The following is a 26,626-nucleotide window of genomic DNA, read 5'->3' as shown; positions in this document are numbered from 1 at the left end:
AGTTTATTTATTTTTTGAGACAGAGAGAGACAGAGCATGAACGGGGGGAGGGTCAGAGAGAGAGGGAGACACAGAATCGGAAGCAGGCTCCAGGCTCTGAGCCATCAGCCCAGAGCCCGGCGCGGGGCTCCAACTCACGGACCGCAAGATCGTGACCTGAGCCGAAGTCGGACGCTTAACCGACTGAGCCACCCAGGCGCCCCCCAAATTTGGTCTTAAGAGTATCTGCTCTGGCCGCTCCTACTTCTCAGTAGGCATCTCTCCCGTAGCATTCGCCGTCTTCAGTGGACTGATTTCTTCTGCATCTGTCTCCTTCTGAGCCCCCTGAGCATACACATGTGCACAGAGGAGGAGCCTAATATGTTTGAATAAACCAGGTATTCTTTTGGGATTGTTGCAAGCCAGTTTGAAATAACGATGTCTGAATCTGTCTTTTCCGCTAGCTTTTATTGTCCTCAGGACTTTCCGGGCAGCTTTTGCCGTGATCTAGATACTACCTCTGTGACGTCAACCAAGGCATATGCTTGCTTAGTGAGCTACCAGACTGTTGCGGGCTACAGGACAGTGTTGGTGATTCTGTTTGAGCTGATTCATTCTGAATGGGGCCTCCATACCACTAAGTCATTATCATATTTTCTTTTATGAATAACACATAGAACTTCCTCTGGGGGGCAAGATCTCTGTTTTGTCCATTTCTCTCTCTCTTCTCACCTAAGACTGTACCTGGCACCTAGTAGGTGAGTAGATGAGACCTGTTTATTTCCCTCTAGAACAGTCTGCCTATTTTCTGGGAAGTTGTTTTCTCCTGTCCCAGCCTGTTCCCCAATGCCTGGAGCCAGAAAGAACAGACTCATCACTCCATTGGAGACACCCAGTTTCCCAATATCTTAGCAGGCTCTGTAGTCAATGAGGAGGTATGCCTACAACCGTTTGTCTGAGGACCTCCCACCGTGGGTTGCAATTGACGTTCAAGCGATTTTTTTCATTTAGAGAGATGTATAATACTCTTGCAGAAAGTTGCAGCTTTTTTCAAGAATAAAACAAAACAAACAAACCAAAACCCCCGAGTAACCAGTATCTGAGGCTTACAAGGGCCCAAGCCTAAAAGTTGTAGCCAATGAACCCTCTACCTCCTTCCCCGCTTACTAATTGTATGACGTTAATGTGACGTAATAGAGGACTCTGTGTTCACTGTTGGCACACGTTGTGTCTTTCTTTCCTCCTAGATTTTGATGAACTTTAGGGCAGTTTTGTGTTTATCTTTGTAGTCCTGGGGTTTAACTTAGTGGCTTGCTCTTTCCATGCTATAGCAGGAGTGAAAGCTAGGAGGAAAGGCAGGTGTATGGGGAGAGTGGGGGGAAGGGCCGGAAGAACAAACTGGCAGAATAGGCTACCAAAAAAGAAACAAATGTTGCAGCTTTTGCATTTGTCATGTGGGGTCTCAGGACTGGGAGCCTGTTTGGGACTCCTTAGTGAATGGCAGTTGTGTCAATGACTGGTAGGTTTAATCCTGTCAGTGAGAGAGAAATTACCCCTTTCCTGGTGAATTAGCATTTGTCAAACCATTCAGTTCTATTGAATAAATTACCTAAGCCCGAAAGTAGCTCATCCCAGAGGTAACCGCTGAGTGAACAGAAGGGACTTAGATGTGTTAGACCTTTTCTGTCTCCGCCTGCCACGACTGATTTAAAAACAATGCAGCCCTTTTCAGACCCTTACCGTTTTTGCTAAGGAATGTATTTTAGAAAGACTACTTTTAAAAGAAGTAATTGTATCACACCTGAATGTAAACTCTGAAAGGGTCGCCGTGTACAGTTATGCACATCATCGCTACCCAGCACCAGAGCACGGTCTTGTGGTAGGCTGTGCTATCGACGGCGCCTCCTAGAGGTGTTCAGTGCAAAACTCGCCAGCCTCGATTCCCCTTCCTCAAAAGGATAAATGTAGATAAGTAGGTGTCCCCATGAACAGACTGACAATGAGCAAAAACAAGACTGTGTGGTCACTCAAACCTTTCAGAGAAGTCTAGTCGAAGACAAACCACATCTCAGTGCCTTTTGTTTTATTTGTGGAGGGTGTTAATTACCTGGTATTGTATGCATAATAGAAGCGACATTAGCCAGAAGTGGAAAAGAGTAATTAACATTAACCGGTCCTATCTATCGCTCTAGGAATTTAAAACTGAAAAATTAATTTTCTAGCAAGTCAGTGGAAATTGTTTATAAATTGGTCATTAAAATGACTCTGGTGTTACCTATTAAACATAAAAGATTGCTCAAGATAATCCCCAGCTGACGTGCTAGCAAGGCCCAGCATGGGAAGAGAGAGAACAATCCGGTGTTTAGTTAGTATTTTGTATCTCAATCAGTTTCTGAATTTTATGGGAAGCAAAATGTGTCCTTTGGTGAAAGTGAAGGATCAGTTGTGACAATTAAGGATAGAATGTGATTCCTAAATTTATAGCAAGCACATGATAAAGCAGAACTTTTAAATTACAGGTTTGGATGAAATGTGGAACAAAAGACCTGCATTGGCCTCTGTAACAACTGGCATAACAATGTGATAATTATAAGCTATACTTTAGCCCTCACACCCTCAAGTGCAATTTAATGAATAGATTAACAAGGAGCAACAAAGAAAGGGACTAACCTTTATGAAGGCTATTTTGTGCCACATACTGTGTTAGATCCATAACTATTACTGATTCATTTAATTCTCATTATCCCCCAAGAAAGGAGCTGTTGCCCTTCTATTTAATATGCTGGATTTCTGCAGGATTTTAAATGCTTATGCTCACCTAATGAGAACATCCAAGTTATTACAGATGCAAATACCATACTATTTCTGCTAAACTAGAATGACTCTCAAATACAGCATAGTAGGTGTACAAACTTGGGAATATTTTAAGGAAGAGCAATCTTGATATCTAATAAAGGAACTGTAATTATAGGCAAGAAGCACTGCCCAAATGATGAAATGTTATTTGCTCTGGCTGGTAATGACCTAAAATGAGGCACCCTACTAGGTTTTCAAGCTCTTTTGATGCTGCTTAATAAAAAACTTTCATTTTTTTCTTTGCTCAATGCACTATTAAGAAATGATCTCCTTAGGGGCACCTGGGTCGCTCAGGAAGTTGAGTATCAGACTCTGGATTTCAGCTCAGGTCATGATTCCGGGATCTTGGGATAGAGCCCCCATCTGGCTCCACACTGAGCATGGAGCCTGCTTGGGATTCTCTCTCTCTCTCTCTCTCTCTCTCTCTCTCTCTCTCGTTCTCTCTCTCTCTCTCTCTCTCTTCCTTCCTCTCTCTCTCCCTCCTACCCTCCCCCTCCCTCTGTCCCTCTCCCATGTGCGCGCTCTCTCTCTCTCTTCCTCTCTCCCTCCCTCCTACCCTCCCCCTCCCTCTGCCCCTCTCCCGTGTGCTCTCTCTCTCTTAAAAAAAAAAGGTCTCTGGAACTGCCTTATCTTTTCCATGGTGATCTGTTCTATAAATGTCAATTATAAATTATTTAAATCATTCAAAAATGTTCATGTGAGAACTGTTGGACTTAGGTAGGGACACAGAAATGGGAACACATCAAAATAAGATATAACTAAGGAAGTTAAATATATATATCTATCTCCTAAATAATAGGAGCCTCTGTTCTTTTGCTTCAGTTTAGAAAAATCATTTCAATAAAATCATACTTTGCAGACACCGACTATATTCACATTATGCAAAGATAAAAGTAAGCTGTGCAATGAAGTAAAAATTAATCTTAAATTACATGGACTGACAAATAATTTCCCTACATGGATTTTTATGTTGAGTGATGGTAACACCAGTAGATACCATTCATTACACACTTAATCGATGTGCCCCTCAAATATTACTGCATTTCATCCTTGCAACAAGTCTGTGAACTAGGCATTCTTGTCTCCACATTAAAGAGAAGGAAGCTGGGGTGCCCGGGCGGCTCAGTCGGCTAAACGTCCAGTTCTTGATTTTGGCTCAGGTCATGATCTCATGGGTGTGAGACACAGCCAAAGGTCAGGGTCCACACCGAGAGCACCGAGCCTGCTGGGGATTCTCTCTCTCCCTCTCTCTCTCTGTCCCTCTCCTCTGCATATGTGCGCTCTCTCTCACTCTCAAAATAAAAAAACTTAAAAAAAAAAAACCCTCATAAAAAGAAGGCAGCTAAGCTTAATGAAATTGAGGAACTTGGCCAGAGTAACACAGGTTGGATAAAAACCTCACTTGGACATTCAACCTACATATTGATGGCCAAAGCCCCTGATTTTTTTTTTTTTTAATGTTTATTTATTTTTAAGAGAGACAGAGACAGAATGCAAGTTGGTTGGGGCAGAGAGAGAGGGAGGCACAGAATCTGAAGCAGGCTCCAGGCTCCGAGCTGTCAGCACAGAGCCTGATGCAGAGCTCGAACTCACAAGCTGTGAGACCATGACCTGAGCCAAAGTCGGCACGCAACCGACTGAGCCACCCAGGCGCCCCTAAAGCCCCTGATTTTAACTACTACTTTATACTGTTTATAATTAGGTGGTATTTTAGATAAGAGGACTTATTTTTATTTTTTTATAATTTACTAAAAATATTCTTTTTAATGTTTATTTATTTTTGGGAGGGAGAGAGACAGAGCATGAGTGGAGGAGGGCAGAAAGAGAGGGAGACACAGAATCCAATGCAGGCTCCAGGCCCTGAGCTGTTAGCACAGAGCCCGATGCGGAGATCGAACTCACAAACTGTGAGATCATGACTTGAGCCAAAGTCAGACTCTTAACCAACTGAGCCACCTAGGTGCCCCCATTTTTATTTATTTATTTACTTATTTTTAAATCTTTATTTTTTAAATGATCAGCTCATATTTGGAAGTTTCTGCCTATTGTCTTTTTTTTTCTTTTTTTTCTTACAGGGAACCAAAGTCCTGCAGATGTTCATGTGGTACCTGAATCCACGACAGGTCTTTGATCTATCTCAGGAAGGGCCAAAAGATGCGTAAGTCTGGAAATAATCCCCCATGATCCATACTGCTTTGGGCAAGCGAGAAGGACTTCTGCTGTGGAGTCAAGCTTCATTATTAGATTGCCTTGTGAAATATTTTCTGACCATCCCTCATTTATTTTCTCACCTGTATTCCTCTCCCTTAAAACTTCATCTGATGTTTCTCCTCCTACTCTTCATTGTGTAATTCCCTTCAAAACCAGCTACTTTGTTGTCAACTCAGGGCATACTTCTAGTGTGTTTGCTGCTTATGTACATGCACCTAGAGATTATTTACACATCTGCATTGAGAAAAGATTTGTCCTTTTTCTATGTATGCACCTACAACTTTAGCGATGTACATTAGTAAGAACGTAAGTATATCTTTGGAGAGTGGCCAATTTGTTTATGAGTATGTTCGTGTATGTAAGTTACAGGTTGTGCATGTGCATCAGTGTCTATTTGAGACAGATTACTTGATTATGCCTATTGATTCTACACCAGAGTGGGAAGACATTGTAATTCCCGCTCAATCCCTTTTCCAAACTTCTCAGAAATTTCATTCTATTTTTGTTAGAAACATTGAAAATAAAGTTTAGCCATAGGTAACAGGTATCCTGTATCTTCCCTTTGGTGATGGTGATGGGGTACATGATGGGAAAGAACAGGGCTCTTTCTGCTACTGTCTGATTCCCTTTTCAAAACCCATGTATTGGGGTTCCTGGGTGGCTTAGTCAGTTAAGCGTCCCGACTTCAGCTCAGGTCATGATCTCACGGTTCATGAGTTCAAGGCCCATGATGGGCTCTGTGCTGACAGCTCAGAGCCTGGAGCCTGCTTCAGATTCTGTGTCTCCCTCTCTGCCCCTCCCCCACTTGTGCGTGTGTGTGTGTGTGTGTGTGTGTGTGTGTGTGTGTGTGCGCGCGCGCGCGCGCTCTCTCTCTCTCTCTCTCTCTCTCTCTCAAATAAACATTAAAAAAAAAATGAAAAAACCCCCATGTATTAAGGTAGTTTGGATGTCATCTGGGAAACATTAGAACTTAAGGGATACTAATTATTTTTGAATAAGTAGCAATATCAGAGGCAAAGAAACATCAAGTCAGATAATTTCTAGAGAAATAATATTCCTGTGTAAAATGGAAAAGTTGTATATTTGAAGCATTCAGGAGAACATTACATATAAAAATTAATTTCTCCTGTCATTCTTTTAATCTGTGAACTTCTTTGCCACTAGAGTTCGCTATAAAACTTCTGTATTTTTTTCTGTATTTGGATGGACTCAGGCCTATCTGTTACCTTGGTGTCTGCCCCGTCAGAAGGGCAAAATCGTAAAATCTTACCACTTTGGTTACACTTTAGGTAGAGACTTCATAGATCATCATGAAGAATGTGACCAGATAGGAGATATTTTCAGAAAAAAACAAAACAAAACAAAACAAAACCAAGATTTACAAGGTGATGTCTTCTAGAACAGAGGCGTTTAATCGCTTTGCTTAAGCAAATGTTTTAGCCGGGGGGTGGGGTGGGGGTCTAATTGTATTTTCTCAAGAGCCAACATGAAAAATGATCTAACTTTAAGCAGACAAATTTTAAATAAAGAGAAGTCAGTAAGTCTTCCCTCTTTGGGCCAAGGAGTATAAATTTGGTTCTCTCTCTGAAGAGAGAGAGCTGGGATTGTAGGTGTGGTCATGTTACTAGTAGGTATCCTCCCAGCACCCTGTCTCTCTGAAAAGGTTTACTGGGATTAAGTGTAGAAAGTAGAAGGTTTCAAGAAGGTTTCTACTTTTTGTTTGTTCCAAAAAACAAACAAACAAACAAAAAAAACAATCCAGGAAAAGCTTATAAAGTATGAGGAGGAGACATACAATCAGCATTGACTATTGATTCATGATGATTTCCTTTGAGAAAGGAGGGAAGGGTATGATGGGAAAAGAAAAGGAAGTCGAAACTAACTAGGGAAACGACATGAGTTGATGCATTAATAGCGATTGTGGGAAATGAAACCCTGGGACATCCTGAAATCCCATTCCAATGTCAGCCATTTAAAAATTGACTTTTGCTGCCAACCTCTGATGCAGTTGTTGGGGTCTCTTCCCTCGTGATGACTTGGTAACTAGTTTTGACGACATTACATTGATTATACATTTTCTCCAGTGGATATCCCAGAGCCCTCTTGTGCCCTGGGTTTTCTCTCTGCGATGGCCAGTGATGTGCTCGTGTTTAATTTGTCTTCTATCTCCTCTACAGGCTTGAGTTATACAGGAAGGTACCAAATCTGCGAATTCTGGCCTGTGGCGGGGATGGAACGGTAGGTCCTTGAAATAGAATCCAGTTGTCTCCTTTATTTCTTCCATCTTTCTTTTGTTTTCCCTATGACAGTTCTCCTTATTTATTCCCACCTCACCTCTTTCCAGTCCCCTAAAACAGGTCTCTGTCATGTGAAGCATAGCCCATAAAGGGTTACAAGAGACTTGATTATTGTTCTCATGGATTCATACTTGGTCTTAGTAAATTATGTTTTACTCCCTCAGCTTGACTATATCCTTTCCTATTCCACAAGGTAAGGATGTGGTCGTATTATTAGAATGAAGGTTATAGATGACTAGATTCTTTAAAAAAAAAAAACCCTTATTTAATTTGTTCTTAATTGGTCACAATTAAGGAGAAGTATATGGACAAAATTATTGTCTTCATTCTTTTACAAGTGGAAATAGAACTTAAAATGCTGACATTGGTTTGCCTTAAAGATCATTGATTGGTATCCTTTGTATTCATTTTTGAAGAAAAGATGGAATTGGGCTGAAGTTTAATATTGTCACATTTTCCTCTCTTTGCCTCATCTGTCTCTCCATTTGCCCTCTACTTACGTTGGTATATTTAGCAAAGGCAAAGAATTGAGAACCATGACATTTAGATGCTGCTGTCCAGTGTCTTTTTCTTCTGTATTTGGAGTCTGCTCTCCCAGGATCTAGGATTTTATTATGAACTCTCTTTGACTTTTCTCTAATCTCCCTAATTAGAATGTTTTATTCTCAAAGGTAGCAACAAAATCTTCTAACTCTTTCTCATAGCAAGTGAGCAATTAATGTAGCATTGGATACATATTATGCACGGGTAAATGCAACTGGGGAAAAAAATAGAAGTGTTTCCACCGGTCCCTTAAGTTACTCCATGGAGAAGAAAACATTTTGCAGTTGGGAAAACAGTGTTTATTGTTTGTTAAGATTCACAATACACATTATTAGCTTATAAAATTCAATGTAAAGTCTTATAGCTGAGAAGCCAAACCTATTTCACTTTGTTTAACCCAGGGTTGTCTAAAATTATTTGACCAGGGAATTTTTTTCTGCTACAATACCCAATTAAATTTCAAGCATTTGTAGTGTTCTAGGGAAATATACTTAGGGATGGGCTGCTGTGAAAATTTCTCAACCTTTTTTAGTAGAATTATATCCAAACAAATCCTCTGAGGAGATAACATATATGTGTATACATATATGCATATATATATATATGTATATATATATCACATCATATATATGATAATACACATTAATTGATGTGTCTGATATAATATACATTGGATACATATATAGTGTGTATTTATATACATATATACATTCATTTAATTTATTACATTTCACTTACACACACATCGTGTTCTTCTTAGCTCAGTGTGTCTTTTATAGATACAGTAAATATATATTATGTTTAACGTACATGCACACACATTCCTAGCTCAGCTGTCCCCAGATAGTTATCTTAATTAAAGTATAAACTTATTGTGACCCTTTACTATAGTGCTCTTCCTTGTTTTAGAATCTCCTTGTCTTCCTATATGACTTCAGTATTTGCGCCCATCTTTTCTCCCTCTCTAAATCTCAGTGACAGCAGCAGACCAGGTGCTATCCTGAATTCATAGTTCTTATCCTTTTTTAACCTACGTGTCCATGACCTCAAATCCACATCCCCTTCCTATTCCATCTCTAAATCTTGAGCTTTACCATTGATCGAGCACCACGCCTTCCAAACTTCTCCCATCATCGCCGAGCCTCGTGGCAGCTTGCTCTCTTGCTCTCACTTCTCCTTTCTTGTCCCTTTCCTCTACTCAGCGGGTTTGTGTAGGAAGGACATTCTAGGCTGTATGGTTTGAGGCATTCCCTGCAACTAGAGAAGGATTTGGAAACCTGGGGTTTTAAAGCCTAAAGGACAAGGACAAGAGAGCCAAGTCCGGACATTTGTGAAAGAACTGCAGTTAGGGAGTCCGGGCCAAAGTTCAAAAGGAAAATGGAAAAAACAGATGTAGAAAAGACCACCCGTAGTTCATTCTGTCAAGAAAAAAACCAAATAAAAAAAAAACACAAAGGAGTTTCAAAGAAGGAGGCAGTGGTTATATCCTGGAGGAGAGACTGCAGAATTATCATTGATTTTGGAGACTAGGGTGTCACTAGTGGTTTTCAAGAAGCTTATCTGGGACAAAACCAGAATGATGAGCAAATGAGACTTGGGAGATTGCTAATGGATCCTGAAGACCAGGCCTGATTACAGTGTTGAATATCTGTGAATATGCCCTTGTGCCATTAATAACACCTTTTGACATGAAGACTGTCTGGTTCTCCTACTTAGCCTGTCTTTCCTAGCATCCTTTCTTTAAATACGCCATAATTAATAGGTGCTTCACAAGGCTAGATACTACTTTTATGTTCCAGGTAGGTTTTCCTCCTAGGGACCACATCTATGTTCCTGACTTCGTTTTTCACATCCTTCCACGTAACTCACAAATGCACTAGATGTTTACCCTCGGTCCCTTGCAACAGGCATGCCCCAAGGAAAGTAGTAGAGTTACCTTAGAGCTGGTAAATTACTTTAATGCCCAAAGGGAAAGTAGCCCATTTACCTTAGAATTGGTGCATGCTTTTGTGTTAATTATTTTCTCGATAGTAACCTCTGTACTTTAATCACTCAGGATCAAAACTCTGTGTATCTTGTACCTTACGCAAGACCAAGTTTTAGTTTACTTTACTTGGTTAAAATGGATGTTTTGTGAAAGATGCATGGAATTTGAAATATTTTTTCTAGGTCAGTGATTGATACTTTTAATTTTATTAGTTTAGAATATGAAACTTTAAATTTTGAGTGGTGACAGAGTTTATATATAAAGACAAGGCCTCCTGATGGATTTATGAAGAAAGATTGCTGGCTTTAGGCAAGTGAAGAATGGTTCCTGAGAGTGTCAGGTATACATTTGACTTAAGGCACTCAGCCTTTACTCAGTGAGCATATCTATCACCATAAGCCGTCAGAATTCTGTCAGTGCAGTGACAAGGTTCCAGGGAGAATCAGGAATGGAATTTCTTTTGACTGATTAGGAGGGGGGTGTATTAACCCTTAACTGCATCAGTTTGTGCACAAAATATTAACGTATAGATGTCTTGCATTGATTTGGAAACAATTACCTTTTTTTATTAAAAAAAATTTTTTTTAACGTTTATTTAGTTTTGAGAGACAGAGCACGAACAGGGGAGGGGCAGAGAGGGAGACACAGAATCTGAAGCAGGCTCCAGGCTCTGAGCTGTCAGCACAGAGCCCGATGCAGGGCTCGAACTCATGAGCCCCGAGATCATGACCTGAGCCAAAGTCGGACACTCAACCAGCTGAGCCACCCGGGCGCCCCAGTTTGGAAACAAGTTCTTAGGCTTCAGTACTCCTTTTGTGTTGCTCTGCCTCCTTGCACTTTTAAATAGCCCATCTTCCTGCATTCCACTTGAAGGCAGAAGACCCTGTTGGGTGCCTGTATTTCCGTCACTTTCAGCAGGTTCCTTACCCTCCTTTGAGACCTTCTAAATCTGCAAGGGGATACATTTGCATCCCTAAGGGTCTTCATAGCTGTAGCATTACAATAGCATAGACCATTGCTGTTCAAGAGAACTACAATACAAGCCACATTTTTAAGTTTTCTAGAAGGTACTTAAAGTCAGAAGCAGGTGAAATTAATTTTATACTACATTTTATTTAAGCGAGTATCTCCAAAATATTATCACTTCAACATGCAGTCCTAGAAGAATCACTCATGAGATTATTTTATATTCTATTTGCGCTATCTCCAAAATCCAGCATCTATTTTGACTTAGAGCCCCTCCGGTTTGTAGTAGGCACATTCTTGTGCCCAGTTGCCGCATGTGGCCAGTGGATGCTGCAGGGGACAGTACAAATGTCATCTTTTTGTAACTGGTTAGCATAATCCTAAGGCTGTCACACGGTTGTCACATCTTCTCAAGGTCCTAGGAAAACTCCCCTAACTCAAGAATGATCTCAGACCCTCGTGTTTGTCAACCAGCTGCTCTTGGGTTATGCAGTAAATTTGTATTTTTTCCCTTCCTTGGGCACATCTCTACCTGTCCAGCTCCCCATAGCTGTCATTTTGCTCGAATAGTGAAGGGCACGTGGACCAAGAGCCTAGAGGCGCCCGTGCCCTCCCCTCCTTATGGCTCCTGACGGTGCAGTGTGGTCCCTACCTGTCTGACCTCTGACCTCGATAACGGGGCTGGAACAGCAGGTCCACCTTTAACCGCCTTGCCCTCTTTCCGGAGGCCTGGAGTTAAACTCTGTAGCCAGCTCCTTCATGCTTATTTCTTGATCAGTTGGCTTCCCTAGATGAGGATACACCCTAAACAGAAGGCACCTCCTTGCTGGACTTTGTGCAGCCACAGCAGGGAAGAAAGTACTGTTTCCCTTTAAGTGATAGTGCCAAGCACATCATCCCAAACCCCTTTTCTCCCGAAGTGCTAGCCTAGCTATATCCCTCCCCCACCCATTTCTCTCACCTTCTGTCTTGATTTCTTTAGGGCTGATTTTAAACAGTGATTTTCATATATTTTTATTTGAAAAATAAAATATATGTTAATTCATTTTTTTGAGAGAAAAAGAGAGTGAGAGAGCATGTGTGTGCACACAACTGGGAGAGGGGCACAGAGAAGGAGAGACAGAATCCCAAGCAGGCTCTGTACCATCAGAGCAGAGCCCGGGAAAGGGCTCAAACCCATGAACTATGAGATCATGACCTGAGCTGAGATCAAAGTCAGACGGTCAACCAACTGTGACACCCAGGTGCCCCTTAAACAGTTCTTTTTAACACGTGATGACCTAAAAACTATTAAGTACAAATATAAATGAAAACATCAGAAGAATCCTAATGTACATACTAGAAAGGGACACCCAGTCGTTAAATGCCGTCTTGATGATCTTTCAGTTCAGAAATGTTCTACGTCTTTTGATTTCTCAACATGCACATCCTTCGCTTTTTGCCAGCATATGAGGAGCTACGTGTTTTGGGTCTGTTCGAAAAAAATGTCAATTCACTGTTCTTGCCACCCCTCAGCCGCCTCTGATCTTAGTACCTTGCAGAATGAAAATATTGCTCGCAGTGCACTGGGGACACATGCAGTGACAGCTAAAGCATAGTGTGGACAGGGGTGGCAGCATTGGCCAGCTGTGGGGACAGTACTGTGGGGCTGCTCAGGGACAGATCCCAGGACCGTGCTGTTTCAGATCCCTCAGCCCTGCTCCTCCTAACACAAAGGCAGGAAAGAACCTTGCGAACTCAGAAATGATTTCACCCAATCTGGATAGTTTTCTTCAGCTGTGGTGGAAAATATGCCAAGTGCTGTTTTGCAATTAATTAAATATAACTGAAGGAGTGCTGGATGAGCCGGTGGAGATGATTTGGGGGAAATGTGATAGCCTAGCAAACATAATCCCTGCTAAGAACCTGAAGCCTGGACTTCCAGAAGGAACAGGTTGCTGGTAAGCAAGAGGCCCCAAGAACAGCTTTGGGCCTGAAGATCCTTTGTATAATTCTGCTTTTATAAGGACAGATACAGATTATTATTCAAGGTCTTTTCTGTCTCCTGCTATTGTAAGTGTATTTGTTCTCTCTCTCTCTCTCTCTCTCTCTCTCTCTCTCTCCCATCCCTTCCTCTTTTGTAGCACCTCTCTGCTTCAGTACAGCTTGGCTTTTCTGTCTTTGATAGTGTGTGAAAGACTTTGTGATTGATGGCAGTCAAAGGTGGGATTGATTTGTGAACTTGAGGTTCAGCGTTAAGCGGAGAAAAAGGAAGAGGGCATTTTGCTTCTAGGAAACTGGACCTTCATAGAGGAAGTGAAGAGGAAGAAAAATAAAGCCTAATCACAGCAGCTAATGTTAATTAAGCATCTCCTATTTGCCAAGCTAAGAAATGTCTACATGGTGTTTAACTGATAACATACCCCTAACAGGCTTGAGAGACAGACGAGAGAACTTGGAGTGACGGAGTCACTTGCTTAAACTCACCCAGCCCATGTATGATGGAGCGGGGTTCACTGAGCTCTGTCTCCCTACACCCTACGTTCTGTTGCCTTTTGGGGAAGCTGCTGTTGAGTAATGTGGCTCTCGGATGAGAAACGCTATTGAGGACTAGGAGAAAAGATCCAGATCCTCCTCTGCTAAAAGAACTACTAGCCTACTGGTGGCACTTAAGAGAACTTCATGGCACATCTTGGTTATGAAAGGCAGGTGACATTTGATGGCCCTAAGGTTAGGTAATAATGGGTTACTAAACCTACCTGGTTGTATTCAGAAGAAAATATTTGGCTATTGGAAAAAGAAAGTAGAATGTATTTATGCAATTCTTGATCAAGGGAGATAAGTAGCTGCCCATCCCTCTTTTTAAATCATGTTTATCTAATTTTGAGAGAGAGAGAGCACGCGAGCCAGGGAAGGGCAGAGAGAGACAGGGCAGAGGATCTGAAACAGCCTCTGTGCTGACAGCAGCAAGCCTGATGTGGGGCTTGAACTCATGAACTGTGAGATCATGACCTGAGCCAAAGTCAGACGCTTAATCAACTGAGCCACCGAGGCACTCTTACATTTATGCAGTTCTTAAATCATTTAATAAGAAAGGGGGAGATCCTTTAATTCAAATCAGTTATACATTTTCCTCTTCTCTTTAGGGCAAGTGTGAGAGAAAAGGAGATGGTGAGAAATCCAGGGGACCTGAGGGCTCCTGCCATTCTGAGGAACTATATCACAGTATGGTGTCGATTCTTGGCAACTTTTTTTGAGAAAACAGGAACAGCTTAAGAAGATTTGAATGAAGGCTGTTATACCGATAAAAGAATTATTAGAAGATACCCCATCAGGGGCACCTGGGTAGCTCAGTCAGTTCAGTGTCCAACTCATGGTTCATTAGATCAAGTCCTGTGTCAGGCTCTGGGCTGGCAGTGCTGGGCTTGCTTGGGGTTTCTCTCTCTCTCTCTCTCTCTCTCTCTCTCTCTCTCAAAATAAATAAATAAACATTAAAAAATTCCTTAAGAAGATACCCCATCAATTCATGGAAATTACAGGACACTCATTTCAGTTATTTGAAAAGTATTTGTATTTCACACACTGTGGACTGATCCTTCCTATTCCCGTCCATCTTGGTATTAGTGTTCTTCCTGCGATTTAGAATTTTTCTTTGCAGGGTCCTCTTCAGAGGAAGTTATTTTGTTGTGTTTGGTCTTTCCCTTTTCTTTCTCTGCATCCTATCACTATCCCTTCCTAGTCCTTTGCATGGTCTCCAGCACTCTGAGACTCGAGTGGGTTTTCCTTAGATGACTAAGGCACCCATCCTGAGGAGGTGTTGGATGTTTGAGGTACATCAGCAAGCCAGGGGGAAGGTGAGCCCACTGCTGGCGGCTTTCTCCCTCCAGCTGCAAGGGGTCTCCCTGTCTTTGGGCTGTGGCCTCAGGCAGGGGTTCTCACATTCTTTTCCAGCCTCTCTCCCACTGGCCAAGAGGGACCCTTATTCATACATGGCTCCCTGTCAGGAGGGGTGAACTTCTACTCCCTGTTATCAGACAGAAGCCAAACTCCTGGCTTCATCTGCTTGCCATTTTGTGTTTGCTTTGCTTCTGGTCCCTGAGGGTTTATTTTTCCTATCGTTGGTGTCTGGAGTGCATTGGGCATCGGAAATGTGAACACATGACATTATCCCAACAAGAAAAGAGAAACCTGTTTCAACTATGCATAAGAAACGAATTTCCAATTTAAATCTACCTGAAAGAAAGTAGACAGATTTGTGAGTACAGTTCATAAGGGGGAGACACAGTGATCATCTCTTAGAAAAGTTGTAAAGAGATTGCCTTCTTTATATGGGATGTTGAGTTCGAATTTCTAGAGTTCCATTGCATTTCTGAGTCTCTAGTTCTCAGGGCTATTTGCATCTGCAATCAGTGACCCCCGATTGTTGGGATTTCTGAGTTTTCATGTCTTGTAGTTTACTAGAGGGATCTGCTTCTACTGTGTGTAGTTTGTGCACAGGTAGCTGAGCAAGAACGGTATCTAGCATAGTCATCAGATCTATTTTAGCATCTGACTCTTTTTCCCCTTACACTTCATTAGCAAGCTTTGTTTGTACTGTGTGTGAGACAACTAAGAAAGTGTTAGGTCAGAACCTAAGAAGTTGTCTGGGAGGGAATTGCCCAGGGAGTGGAGGGATTTTTGGACACTTCTTTAGATCTGGATTTTTAGTTCATCATATTGGGTGAACACGGGGGTATGCCTTTCTAGAAGGTAAGCACAATTTCAGGCTTCTTGATGGACGGTCAAGTTTTACATCCTGGAAGGAATACTGTGGTAGTGAAAGGATTTTAGATGGAGTCAAGAGACCTGATAAGATCATGACATTGACACTCCTAATTATCTAGTCTTGAGCAAATTGCTTGACCTCTTTGCACCTCAGTTAATAAATCTGCAAATTAACTGAATTGGTTTGAGCAATTTCTAAGGTTTCTCCATCATTCCAGAGATTCCAAAAGTATATGCCTCTGTCTTCAGCATGGTCAGGCCCTATCCGGAACAGGGTTTGGGTCTTTACTGAAAGGCTCTCTGTCCCAGAGTGGCTAAGAGGTCAGCCTTGGGGTTTAGCATACCTAATTTTGAATGCGATCTGTACTACATAAATGGTATGATATTACCATAGTAATGGTATGATATTACCAAGTTTTGGCCTCCTTATCTATTACATGGAGATGAGACTTCTACCTACCTTACAGAGTCATTTTGAAGTTTAATAATAAGAGAACTTTGCTCAGAAGTCAGCACATGGAAAGCAGTGATTGTCTCTCTCCTTGTTCCTTGTAAGCTCCTTGGGAGCAGGCATCCAGTCTAACTTACCTTGTTCCAGCTCATTCATCTTATTTCAGTTGCTTAGTTCTGTGTTTTATATGTAGTGTGCACTACATATACTGTTAAAGTACTATTAAAAAAAATAAAATAGGACTCATACAAATGTAGAATGAATGCATGTCAAATTTATTTAGTTCTTTGACGAAGAGCTTAGCTCAAATTTATTTAGCTCCTCGCATCCAGCAAGATGATAGAGTTGACTTATTGGAGAAGTAGAGGGAAAGGATTATGTAGTTTCTTCCAAAACAATTTTTCTAAATGTGAGATAAAATCGGTTTATGGCCATATGGGGGAATAAAACCATAACCTTTAACATAATCTTCTATTCTCGATCTTTGTGTATCCACAGGACAGAAATATTCCAGTTAGCCTACAGTTATAAAGTTCTTAGGCCTGTAAAATGCCACCTTAGTAGGACTTTGTGAGGATATGCAAGTTTCTTTTTGCCATTTCCAGGTTTTGGGTAATTATTCTAAATAGTTATAAGACCAAACCTAAAGTATTATTTATCTTAGAAAAAGATTAAATGGGAATATGATTCTAGTATATAAGTATCTATTTTCTGCCTGAACTTATAATAAGTACTAGGACCATGCATAATTATGTTTTCATAATGTTTCATTACAGAGAATATGGGGATCATTAGGAAAATGCTACTAATTTCTAAGATGGTGTTATGGAGGGTAACCATTTAATTAGTGCTTTCATAGACCATATTAAGGGCTTTATATGCATTTTAGTTTAATCTGTAAACAGTCTTGTGAGGTAGGCATTATCTCCATTTTGAAAATCAGGTAAATAAATCTCAGTGAGGTTAAATAATTTAATCAAGATGATGTAGCGAGTGTGACCAAAATTGAAATTCAGTCTGATTATAAGTCTTGTATTGTCTCCAATGCCTATATTGTAAACCTCCCCAGATTTTAAACTGGTCTAAATTTGAAGGTAGATCTCAAGTTAAACATACAGATGAGTGGGTCCAGTTTTGCTTATATGACAGCATAAACAAAATGGTCCTTCTCCCTTTAGGGACTCACCATTTTGAAACTGTTTGAGATAAGTGGTCTGTTTCTTGACTACCAGATTAAATCGTACATATTTTAAAGAAAAGTCAAACTATATCATTTGCTTTTTAAAGCTTCCTTCTCTCAGGTTGTCTTTGTAACTTACCTATCTTTCTCATATCTCTTCTGGCCCCCGAAATGTCTGTAGGTGGGCTGGATCCTTTCTATTCTGGATGAACTGCAACTGAGCCCTCAGCCTCCCGTCGGGGTCCTTCCACTGGGAACTGGGAACGACCTGGCTCGAACTCTCAACTGGGGAGGGGTAAGAACTGTTCCCAGGGACCACCCATGCCATCAAGCAGGGGGGTCCCTGAATCCACAGATGTTCTAACGGGAAGGGAATATGCTACTGTTGTCCAAAGAATAAGTTAGAATGGAGAATTAGGGTGCCCCTGCTTCATGGTTTTATCTGGGACCTTCTTCAGTTCAAATTTAGAATCATCTAGAGAAGAAAGTATGGTATAAAAAGTGGGGGTTGGTACACAGGCCTGGGGCTTCTTGAGGTATCCATTGAAAGGTGGTGGGTGGGTTGGCCTCAAGTCTTTATGTAAAACAAGCACACGGACCTGAATTGATCCTGACCCTCAGTCTTGGCCAGAAGAGCAAATCTGGTTCAGATTACAGTCCTTTGTTTAAGAGAGTTACGGGTTTTATTGAGCATTTTGGTTTTCTGCTTGGTGTTATCGTGGCTTTGTGAAACAGATAGCCAACTGTCCTTCCCACCATACAGCCAACTTTAGTTAAGCTTAGTGGAAGAAGTTTACCTGTCACTCACCAGCTCTTTTATTAACATTTTTACAGTGTTAAGATAGTAAGGAGGCACAATATGCTAACATATGCAGCCCCACCAGCTTTTTATCTGCTCATATGAGAGATTGGACTGGGCTCCATGAAAATTCTCTTCAGATATTAGCAGATATGAATTTGACCTTTGGGTGAATTGTCCTCCATTAGGTTTTAATTCTCTTCAGATATTAGCAGATATGAATTTGGCATTGGGTGAATTGACCTCCTACAGTGAGCATAGTATAAATGATAATAAATTAGTTGCTTCATGTAAATATATTTATCACTGTTGACTCCTCACATCCAAATGAGAGACTTGACTATCCTTAATAATCATGCTGCCAGTAAATACATGCTCAAGTATTAAGTGGTTGCATAATAGGGCTGTGCCTCAGACAGACTTGCCTTCAGCCATGGAAAGAACGGTGTCCCACTGCAAGGTTAGGGAGGTGAAGTGTAATGTTAATTGAAAAAGTTGTCTCTCATATGCCACCTGGATTCCTTTCCTCCTTTTCCACACATACTTGTCCTATGTGTCTCTCAAATTCCTCTAGTAGGAGACCTGGGGAGTCCTCTTGTCACTCTGATGGAAGCAGCTATCCAGCATGGCCCTCAAATGCCTACCGGTGACTACTGGTTCTTGGTGCTGGCAAAAATTACTAAGCTCAAACCAGTTGAGCAGTATCTCTATGCACGTTACCTGTGACTTTTGTCTTAGATTCTAAGTACCTCAAGGAAAACAGTGTACTTTCCCAGCCTTGCTAATCGCAAAATAAACAGAGCTACAGCAGAAGGGCTCTTGCTTGCATGAAATACCTTTGGCTGTACTGTTCGCTACTCCAGATGGCAGTGGGTATATTCTTTGATTCCTTAGGGCTACACTGATGAACCTGTTTCGAAGATCCTTTGCCAAGTCGAAGACGGGACAATTGTACAGCTGGATCGCTGGAACCTCCACGTGGAAAGAAACCCAGACTTGCCTCCAGAAGAACTTGAAGATGGTGTGTGTAAGGTGAGAGAGCTCTTTCTTCAGCAGAGAGGAATCCTGGAGCATGTGCCTGAGTGACAGGAAATACACTCCTGGCTGGAGAATCATATGCTGATTCCTTCCTATGAGATAACAGGATAATGTTTGAGTTTATGGCCCCGGGGGCTAGGAGTCTAACGCTACTCAATGATTCTGCCTCATTGACTTCTAAAGACTGAGATCTCCTACTCCTTGTCTTCCACACCAGAAATACATATATTCATTTTCTGATCTCTCAAGCACTGCATCTCAGAACCTATGGGATGGTGAAAAAATATGGATATTCTGAAGCATTAGGCATATGGTTTTTTGATAGAAAGATAACCTCCTGAGATGTCTTGTCTGATACTAAATATCTCTTACGTTTAGGAAGTATTAACTGAGCCAGTTTCATCACTTGGTTGGGACTTGAAGATGCCTAAATAAATGTTTTAATTTCATATTTTTCCTTCAGTGATGAAGCTTTCATTTCCACCCAAGACAAATGAAAAGACACAATTGTACACATGTTAGTGCAGAGTTTTGGTGGTAAATTTGGTTCGAAGTTCGCACCTCAATTTCATATAAATTTGACAGGTTGCCAAGTAAACTCTCCTTGCATATTACTTTCCACTTTTCTTCTATGAGAGTGTTTACAAAGTTTTTCATGCATAAGAAACTCCACATGTGTCCGTGAAACATGCAGATTATGGGGCCCAGTCTCCATCGATTCTGCTGAAGTAAATGCAGGTTGAAGGATCAGAATCTGTACTTTAAATTTTTAAAAAATTTTTTCTTATTAAATTTTTTAATGTTTATTTTTGAGAGAGAGAGAGAGAGAGAGAGAGAGAGCAAGGGAGGGTCAGGAGAGAGGGAGACACAGAATCCATAGCAGGCTCCAGGCTCTGTGCTGACAGGGGGGCTCACACTCATGAACCGTGAGATCATGACCTGAGCCCAGGTTGGAAGCTTAACTGACTCAGCCACCCAGGTGCCCCTAAATTTTTTTTAACGTTTACTTATTTTTGAGAGATAGAGAGCATGAGTGGGGAAGGGGCACAGAATCCAAAGTAGGGTCCAGGCTCTGAGTGTCAGCACAGAGCCCGACATGGGGGCTCAAACTCCTGGATTGGAAGATGATGCTGAAGTCAGCTGAGCTGAAGTCAGACGCTTAACTGACTGAGCCACCCAGGTGGCTCTCGGAATCTGTACTTTAAATGACATCTCTGCTTTATTGGATTATGCCAATGATTGAGGTCAAGATTGTCTTGGGTATTTTCTTTTCTTTTCTTTTCTTTTCTTTTCTTTTCTTTTCTTTTCTTTTCTTTTCTTTCCTTTCCTTTCCTTTCCTTTCCTTTCCTTTCCTTTCCTTTCTTTCTTTCTTTCACATTTATTGTCATGGGCATTGCTGCTTTAAAATAAATTGAACCAGCTATCCTTTTGAACCCAACCAAAATCTATTTATTTATCGACACCATGATCCTAACCAATTGTGATAAACACTCAAGTTTCTTATTTGGCTAATATAAATGAAAATACGTTTTATCTTCTCTTCATGTTTTTTCCCCTAAACCATGATCCAGAAATTATAAGGTTTCTAGTAGATACCATGACTGCTTAGTTGATTTGCATTCATAATGTCACAATGTTGCTTAAACTGCAGGTATCATCTTGGGATATGATACTTTCTAATGTATCTGACCTATAGAAATTGGGTAGAAAATAGCCAAAGTGAAAAAATAATTGTATGGAAATTTAAGGTCCTTTCTCCACCAATCTTAGAATGCTTAGGCCCTCAAGAGAAATCTCTATTTGCATCTCTTCCTGACAGCTTAAGAAATGGAAAGACTCCTTGGTGCAGCCAGGAAACATTAATCCAGATAATTAAAGGGCTTTGAAAAATTGGATTTTTGAGATGTGTAGAAAATTGAGGCAATTTTTCCTGAAAGATGTGAATAAGAATTTAATAAAAGTCTAAACTGGGGTATTATTTAGGGGATGGTAACCAAATGTTCTCCTGAGTTATCAGTGAATGCTAAGACATGGGTTAGAATTGTAGCCAAGAAAACATAAATGGTAGAGATGAACCTATCTGTGCTTTTGGCAAGATCACCAACCCTTGCTCTCATTACACAGGCTTGGTATTTTGATTAAGTGCAGGAACTGGACATTCTCAAATATGAAGCCAGGAGAATAAGACATGATTTTGGCACTGCTCTGTATTTATTTTCTCCCCTGTTCTGGAGTCAGTTGTAGCCATTTCTAAGGGGGCTGATTTGACCTCTGAATTGTTACAAGCTCTAACTCGGGACCTCCCATCGGGGTTGGGGGTGGGGAGCCTTCATTCTTTCCTTCCATTGGAGGCCAAGGCAATCTGTTTTTTTTTTTTTTTTTTTTTTTTCTGTATTAATATCTCTTTCTGTTCCTCTCCCTCTCATTTCATTTATCTCTTAATGGGACAAGGTCCACATTCTAGTCAAACAAAATCTTGCTGATCAAGGGACGCATAAAACAGTGCAATAAACTTACTTTTGGGATCTTGAGGGTTAAACACTTATTTCTAACAGAAGACAAGTATATTTCTGTCTGGAGTCTAAACCTGATAATTATCTGGAAACATTATCCAAGCTGAGATAAAAATTGCCTATTTAATTTAACATTTACTTTCCACTCTGAGCTGCCGAAGGAAAAGTGGAAGAACTACAGTTTCCTTTCTAGCACTTTCCACATGCTTTTCTGATTGTTCTAACATTGAAGCCTTAAAAGCACATGAATTTTGCACTTTTGATGAAGGATTTTAGTTTGTATTGTCCTCTCCTTTATGGAGCTGGCATTGCTAACAGCCAGGGACCCAGAGGACTCTAGGAAGGCTTGTGTATGTCCCTGCATGTGTATCTGCATGTTTCATGATCATATTAAAGATCCAAGGTCTGATAGACTGAATAGAAATCTGGATGATACTGACAAATATGTATACACATGTATATTTCTTTCCCTATAAATCAAGGATAGCTGAATGTTTACCACTGCATAATTGCTTATGACCTATGTCAAAATAGATTTTAAAAAACCAAAGGGTAAGCATATTAAATGTTATTCATTTTAAGTTGCAATATTAATATGGTGAACATAAATTCTCAAAGAAGTATATCCTCTAATTAAGTAGCTTGCACATGATCCTTGCAATTGAATCGACTCTCTAAGTTTGTTTAGTGAATTAATTCTTTTAAAAAATTTTTTTTAGTGTTAAATATTTTTTTAATGTTTATTTATTTTTGAGATAGAGAGTGAGCAGGGGAGGAGCAGAGAGAGAGAGGGGGACACAGAATGCGAAGCAGGCTCCAGGCTCTGAGCTGTCAGCACAGAGCTCAATGCAGGGCTCGAACTCACAGACCGTGAGATCATGACCTGAGCCCAAGTTGGACGCCTAACCAACTGAGCCACCCAGGCACCCCACTTAGTGAATCATTCTTTGTAACTTAAAAAAATTTTTTTTTACTGTTTATTTATTTTTGAGAGAGAGAGAGACAGAGCATGAGCAAGGGAAGGGCAGAGAGAGAGACACACACAGAATCTGAAGCAGGCTCCAGGCTCCGAGCTGTCAGCACAGAGCCTGATGCGGGGCTCGAACTCACAAACTGTGAGATCATGACCTGAGCTGAAGTCGGATGCTTAATCAACTGAGTCACCCAGGCGCCCCGATTCTTTGTAACTATTGTACATGTGTTTCCCTGAGCTGAATTTGGCTCTCTTACTAATATCTGCAAGACCAGTTCTCATTTAATAATTTGTATTTGTGTCACTTGTTTCCTATCCTATTTAAAATCCTTGGGAGTGTTATTTGATTTGAGCTTTCGCTAATGAATTCAAAAATCTGTGTTCTTTCTACACAAAACCTTGTCCCTCGGGTTATGGCTTCTCTCTCTCCCAGGGATTGCTCCAGAAACAGGTGCCTGGCATCAGGCTTTCCTTGACTCTGTCTGGTTACACACCACTTCACCTCTACTTTGTTCATCATTGCAGCTTCCTCTGAATGTTTTCAATAATTACTTCAGCCTTGGATTTGATGCCCACGTCACACTGGAGTTCCATGAATCCAGAGGTGAGGACAACGTCCCATTTCCATCTCCCAGGGAGGAAGTTTCCAGCAGGTGTTTTGCATGTTCCCTTCTGTTTGCATATCACCTAAGTGTTGACAGTGGGCTTCAGTGTTGCTTCATTTTAACTTTCATGGCAACCTTGGGAGCTAGTGAGATAGGAGCTTCTTTCAAATAGGTCCCTGAGACCCACTTATTTAGAGTCTCAAAGATGGTAAAGGACGGCACTAGGTGTACGTTCCAGGTCTCGGACTACTAATTTTAAAGTTTGACTAGAAACTTTGAAGTTAGTGAACTACTAGGAAGTGATGAAGATTCTTTCACTAGAGTCATTAGGATCTTCACAGCTTCCGGAAACACCAGTTGTTAAAGTCCAACACTTCATATAAACCAGGGCCATTGAAATCTGGTAGCAAAAACATTCAAGTCCTCTTTGTGTGCGTAAGAGAGACAAAAGGCATTTTAGAACAATAGGGGAAACTGATAGGTGGTTTGGGTTGAAAGAAATGGTATGGTGGTGATTTGATTGGTTGCAGAGGTGCGGGGAATACCCATCGGATGAGAAAGAGGAGTGAATGAGACCCAGTAGTAGTTTCAGGGGCTAAAAGAGATGGGGTCACAATTAGGGAACAAAACCACTTTTGAAAGAGATAAGATGAAATAATGTCAAGGAGTTAAACACTTCGTAAAAAGATTTCTCATGCCATTCAGAGCTGGGAAAGTTTAGGATTTGAGCTTATGTTTTGAATCTCCAATCTTCTGTGCTCATGCTCACTCAGTGTCTCTTCATCTCTCTCTTAAAATCTCTTCTTAGTAATATAATATGTACATCTGTGTCTTTGCCTGGATCTATGCCTGTACCTAGTCCCTTGTGAATATGTTAATATATAACCAAAATAGTGCCCCGCTACAGGTTAGTATAAGTGCGTTGTGAGATAAAAGGCATAAATGAGAGGATTATTTTACTTCTTTTTTTCCAGATTCTTCAAGAGCAGAAGTGGTTTTAACTCCTAGCATTTGAAATACAGAGACCTTAAGGCTAGAATTCAAATGTTCGGATTCTAGTATTAACACAGAGAAAATTCTGATAACACTCTTAGGCACTAAAGGTCAAGAGTGAAGTTGTGGGATTAAGGGTGTTACAATGCAAAATCTAAGTGAAGTCCAAACTTGTAAGTCTCAAATTGAATTCAGGAATTTTGGTAGGCTTTGCCTTCCTGCTTTCATGAAGCTTGGAAGGTCAAATGCTGTGTGAAATAAAAGCAATACTGACCAAAGAGAGAGCCATAGTTTGACTTTTGTCTCTGAAAAGTTGGTTGATTACAGAACCACAAATATCAAATACCCAGATCAGGAACACCACCACCCTCCCACCGCCCTGCCATAGACAACTATTCAGATATGCAGAGTCCTACGTTAGGGACCACATTTATAGTCTGTTGGTCTCTCTATATTTAAGGAGACTTAATTTGGGGAAGTAAATGGAAATTACTTTCCTCATTTCTTAACCCATTTTTTTCCCTCATATTCTTCAGGAGACTCTGGATCTGGGCTTCCTAATAAAATCCTTAAGTTTCTTAATAATACTTATAATTATCACCAATGCATGAATCTTCCAAAATAGACATCCTGGCATGAAAAGAGGCTTAAATGAGTAAGTGGCAAACAATGAGCTCATTTTAGGGAGCCAAATATTTTGTCTAATTAATCTGACAGTCTCCTAATGACACACTTCCTTGTACTATGATGAAACTTCTGCGTCTCAGAGTGAAAAAAGCAGAAAGAAACGTCAAGGTGGAAACACCAGGCTTAGAATTCTTAAAGGAAAGTGATTCTTTTTTTTTTCTTGAAGTTATGGGACTATTTCATTCGAGAGAGGAGTACGCAAACTGTGGTATATGTATATGTACATCGTTTAGTATGTGTGTGATTACAAAACAATTGGTTACAAGATGCCAAGCATTGGTCTTCAAATAGTTTATTGTTGAGGCTTAGCATAGTGCTTTCATGCAGCATGAAATGGAACCGCAGTCATCTGCTCTGCATGGAAGCTCAAGCCCTTGAAAACCAACCCCTGAAGGGCTGATGGGGGGAACTGATGTTGACTGAGACAAAGGGCTGCAATATTTGTGAAGATGATAGGGAAATAAGTATTCACAAAATGCAGGAACCAAATTTGCTGGTTGATAGACCTAGACCAGAGGTGTGGACTTCTTAATATCTGTTTATCTATTCATTTTGCATTAATTCATGATGAAAAGTATAATTACCCATGGTGGTGGTGGTAGTGGTGGTGGTGGTTCTTCTTCTTCTTCTTCTTCTTCTTCTTCTTCTTCTTCTTCTTCTTTTCTTCTTCTTCTTCTCTTCTTTCCTCTTCCTCCTCCTCCTCCTTCTTCTTTTCTTCTTTTCTTCTTTCCTCCTCCTTCTTCTTCTTCTTTTCTTCTTCTTCTTCTTCTTCTTCTTCTTCTTCTTCTTCTTCTTCTTCTTTCCTCCTCGTTGTTGTTGTTGTTGTTCTTCTTCTTCCTCTTCTTCTTCCTCTTCTTCTTTTCCTTCTTCTCACTTTTTACTGTTTTCTGTTTGGATTTTCCCCATATTTTTTACCTGGATAGTCAAGAGATCTAAGTTCACTTGCAGAAGGAAAAGATAGTCTGGCCACATTTTCAATAGGTGCAGACTTTCTTATTTCATTGGTTATTCTCTTGGCTGTTCTCAAGCCAAGAACACTTAAGAGTTGAGATTTCATACTGTTCTCAAATGCAGACACTCACAGTTTGAGGGGTCATGACAAAACTTGTATCATTTGCCATGAAATAGTTGGAGGGTGACTCAAAGCCTCATGAGAGCCATTATAAAGAATGAGCTGGGATGGAATAACCTATTAGGTATTAGTGAACACACACACACACACACACACACACACACGGGCAGTGAAAGGATTATTTTACTTCTTTTTCTCCAGATGTGTGTGTGTGTATTTGGGAATCATACTAATCTATCTATATGAAATGGGTCATAAATACAGATCTCACTAAGGCAGAGTCTTTAAAATTGTAATTGCTGAAACAGTTTTTGGCATAAATGTGAAATAGTCCATCAAATAGAGGGGATAATTAAAGACATTTGAGATAGTTTCTTAGTGACATTACTGTGTAAGTGCTTTTAGAATTACTGGTAGTAAAGCAGGGAATAAAGATAGTCTTAACATTTTGACTGACTTTGTACATAAAGAATGCAAACATTTGAATAATTTGGGTTTCTATATTTGATCAGAAGGTAGGTTTAGTTCATTTTATTGGAAGATAGAGATGGCTTCTTATTAAAGTGGCTATACCATGCACGGTTGAACTGTTGCTTGCATATCAGCAAGTGCAGTCATTTGGAACAGGATTTGGAGATGTAATAGACTTGGTCATTTAATTGTCAGTTGGAATCTTGCCCAGAACTTTAATAATTACTGCATTATGACAGTGCTTGAGGAAGTACATTGAAAA

General features: G+C 40.6%; 1 protein-coding gene across 2 annotated transcripts in view; it reads left to right on the top strand.

Annotated features, from left to right (window-relative positions):
* Positions 1 to 26,626, top strand: part of DGKI (diacylglycerol kinase iota) — a 453,118-nt gene that overhangs the window by 234,787 nt on the left and 191,705 nt on the right. For both annotated transcript variants that reach the window (XM_049641924.1, XM_049641923.1), the window contains exons 11-15: positions 4,911 to 4,993; positions 7,224 to 7,284; positions 17,395 to 17,508; positions 18,907 to 19,044; positions 23,062 to 23,140. In XM_049641924.1, the coding sequence (XP_049497881.1) occupies positions 4,911 to 4,993; positions 7,224 to 7,284; positions 17,395 to 17,508; positions 18,907 to 19,044; positions 23,062 to 23,140 (475 nt within the window). The remainder of the gene's footprint in view (positions 1 to 4,910; positions 4,994 to 7,223; positions 7,285 to 17,394; positions 17,509 to 18,906; positions 19,045 to 23,061; positions 23,141 to 26,626) is intronic.

The sequence above is a fragment of the Panthera uncia genome, chromosome A2 (assembly GCF_023721935.1).
Source record: "Panthera uncia isolate 11264 chromosome A2, Puncia_PCG_1.0, whole genome shotgun sequence".
NCBI classification, from domain to species: domain Eukaryota; kingdom Metazoa; phylum Chordata; class Mammalia; order Carnivora; family Felidae; genus Panthera; species Panthera uncia.
This window is presented reverse-complemented; position numbering and strand designations above follow the sequence as displayed.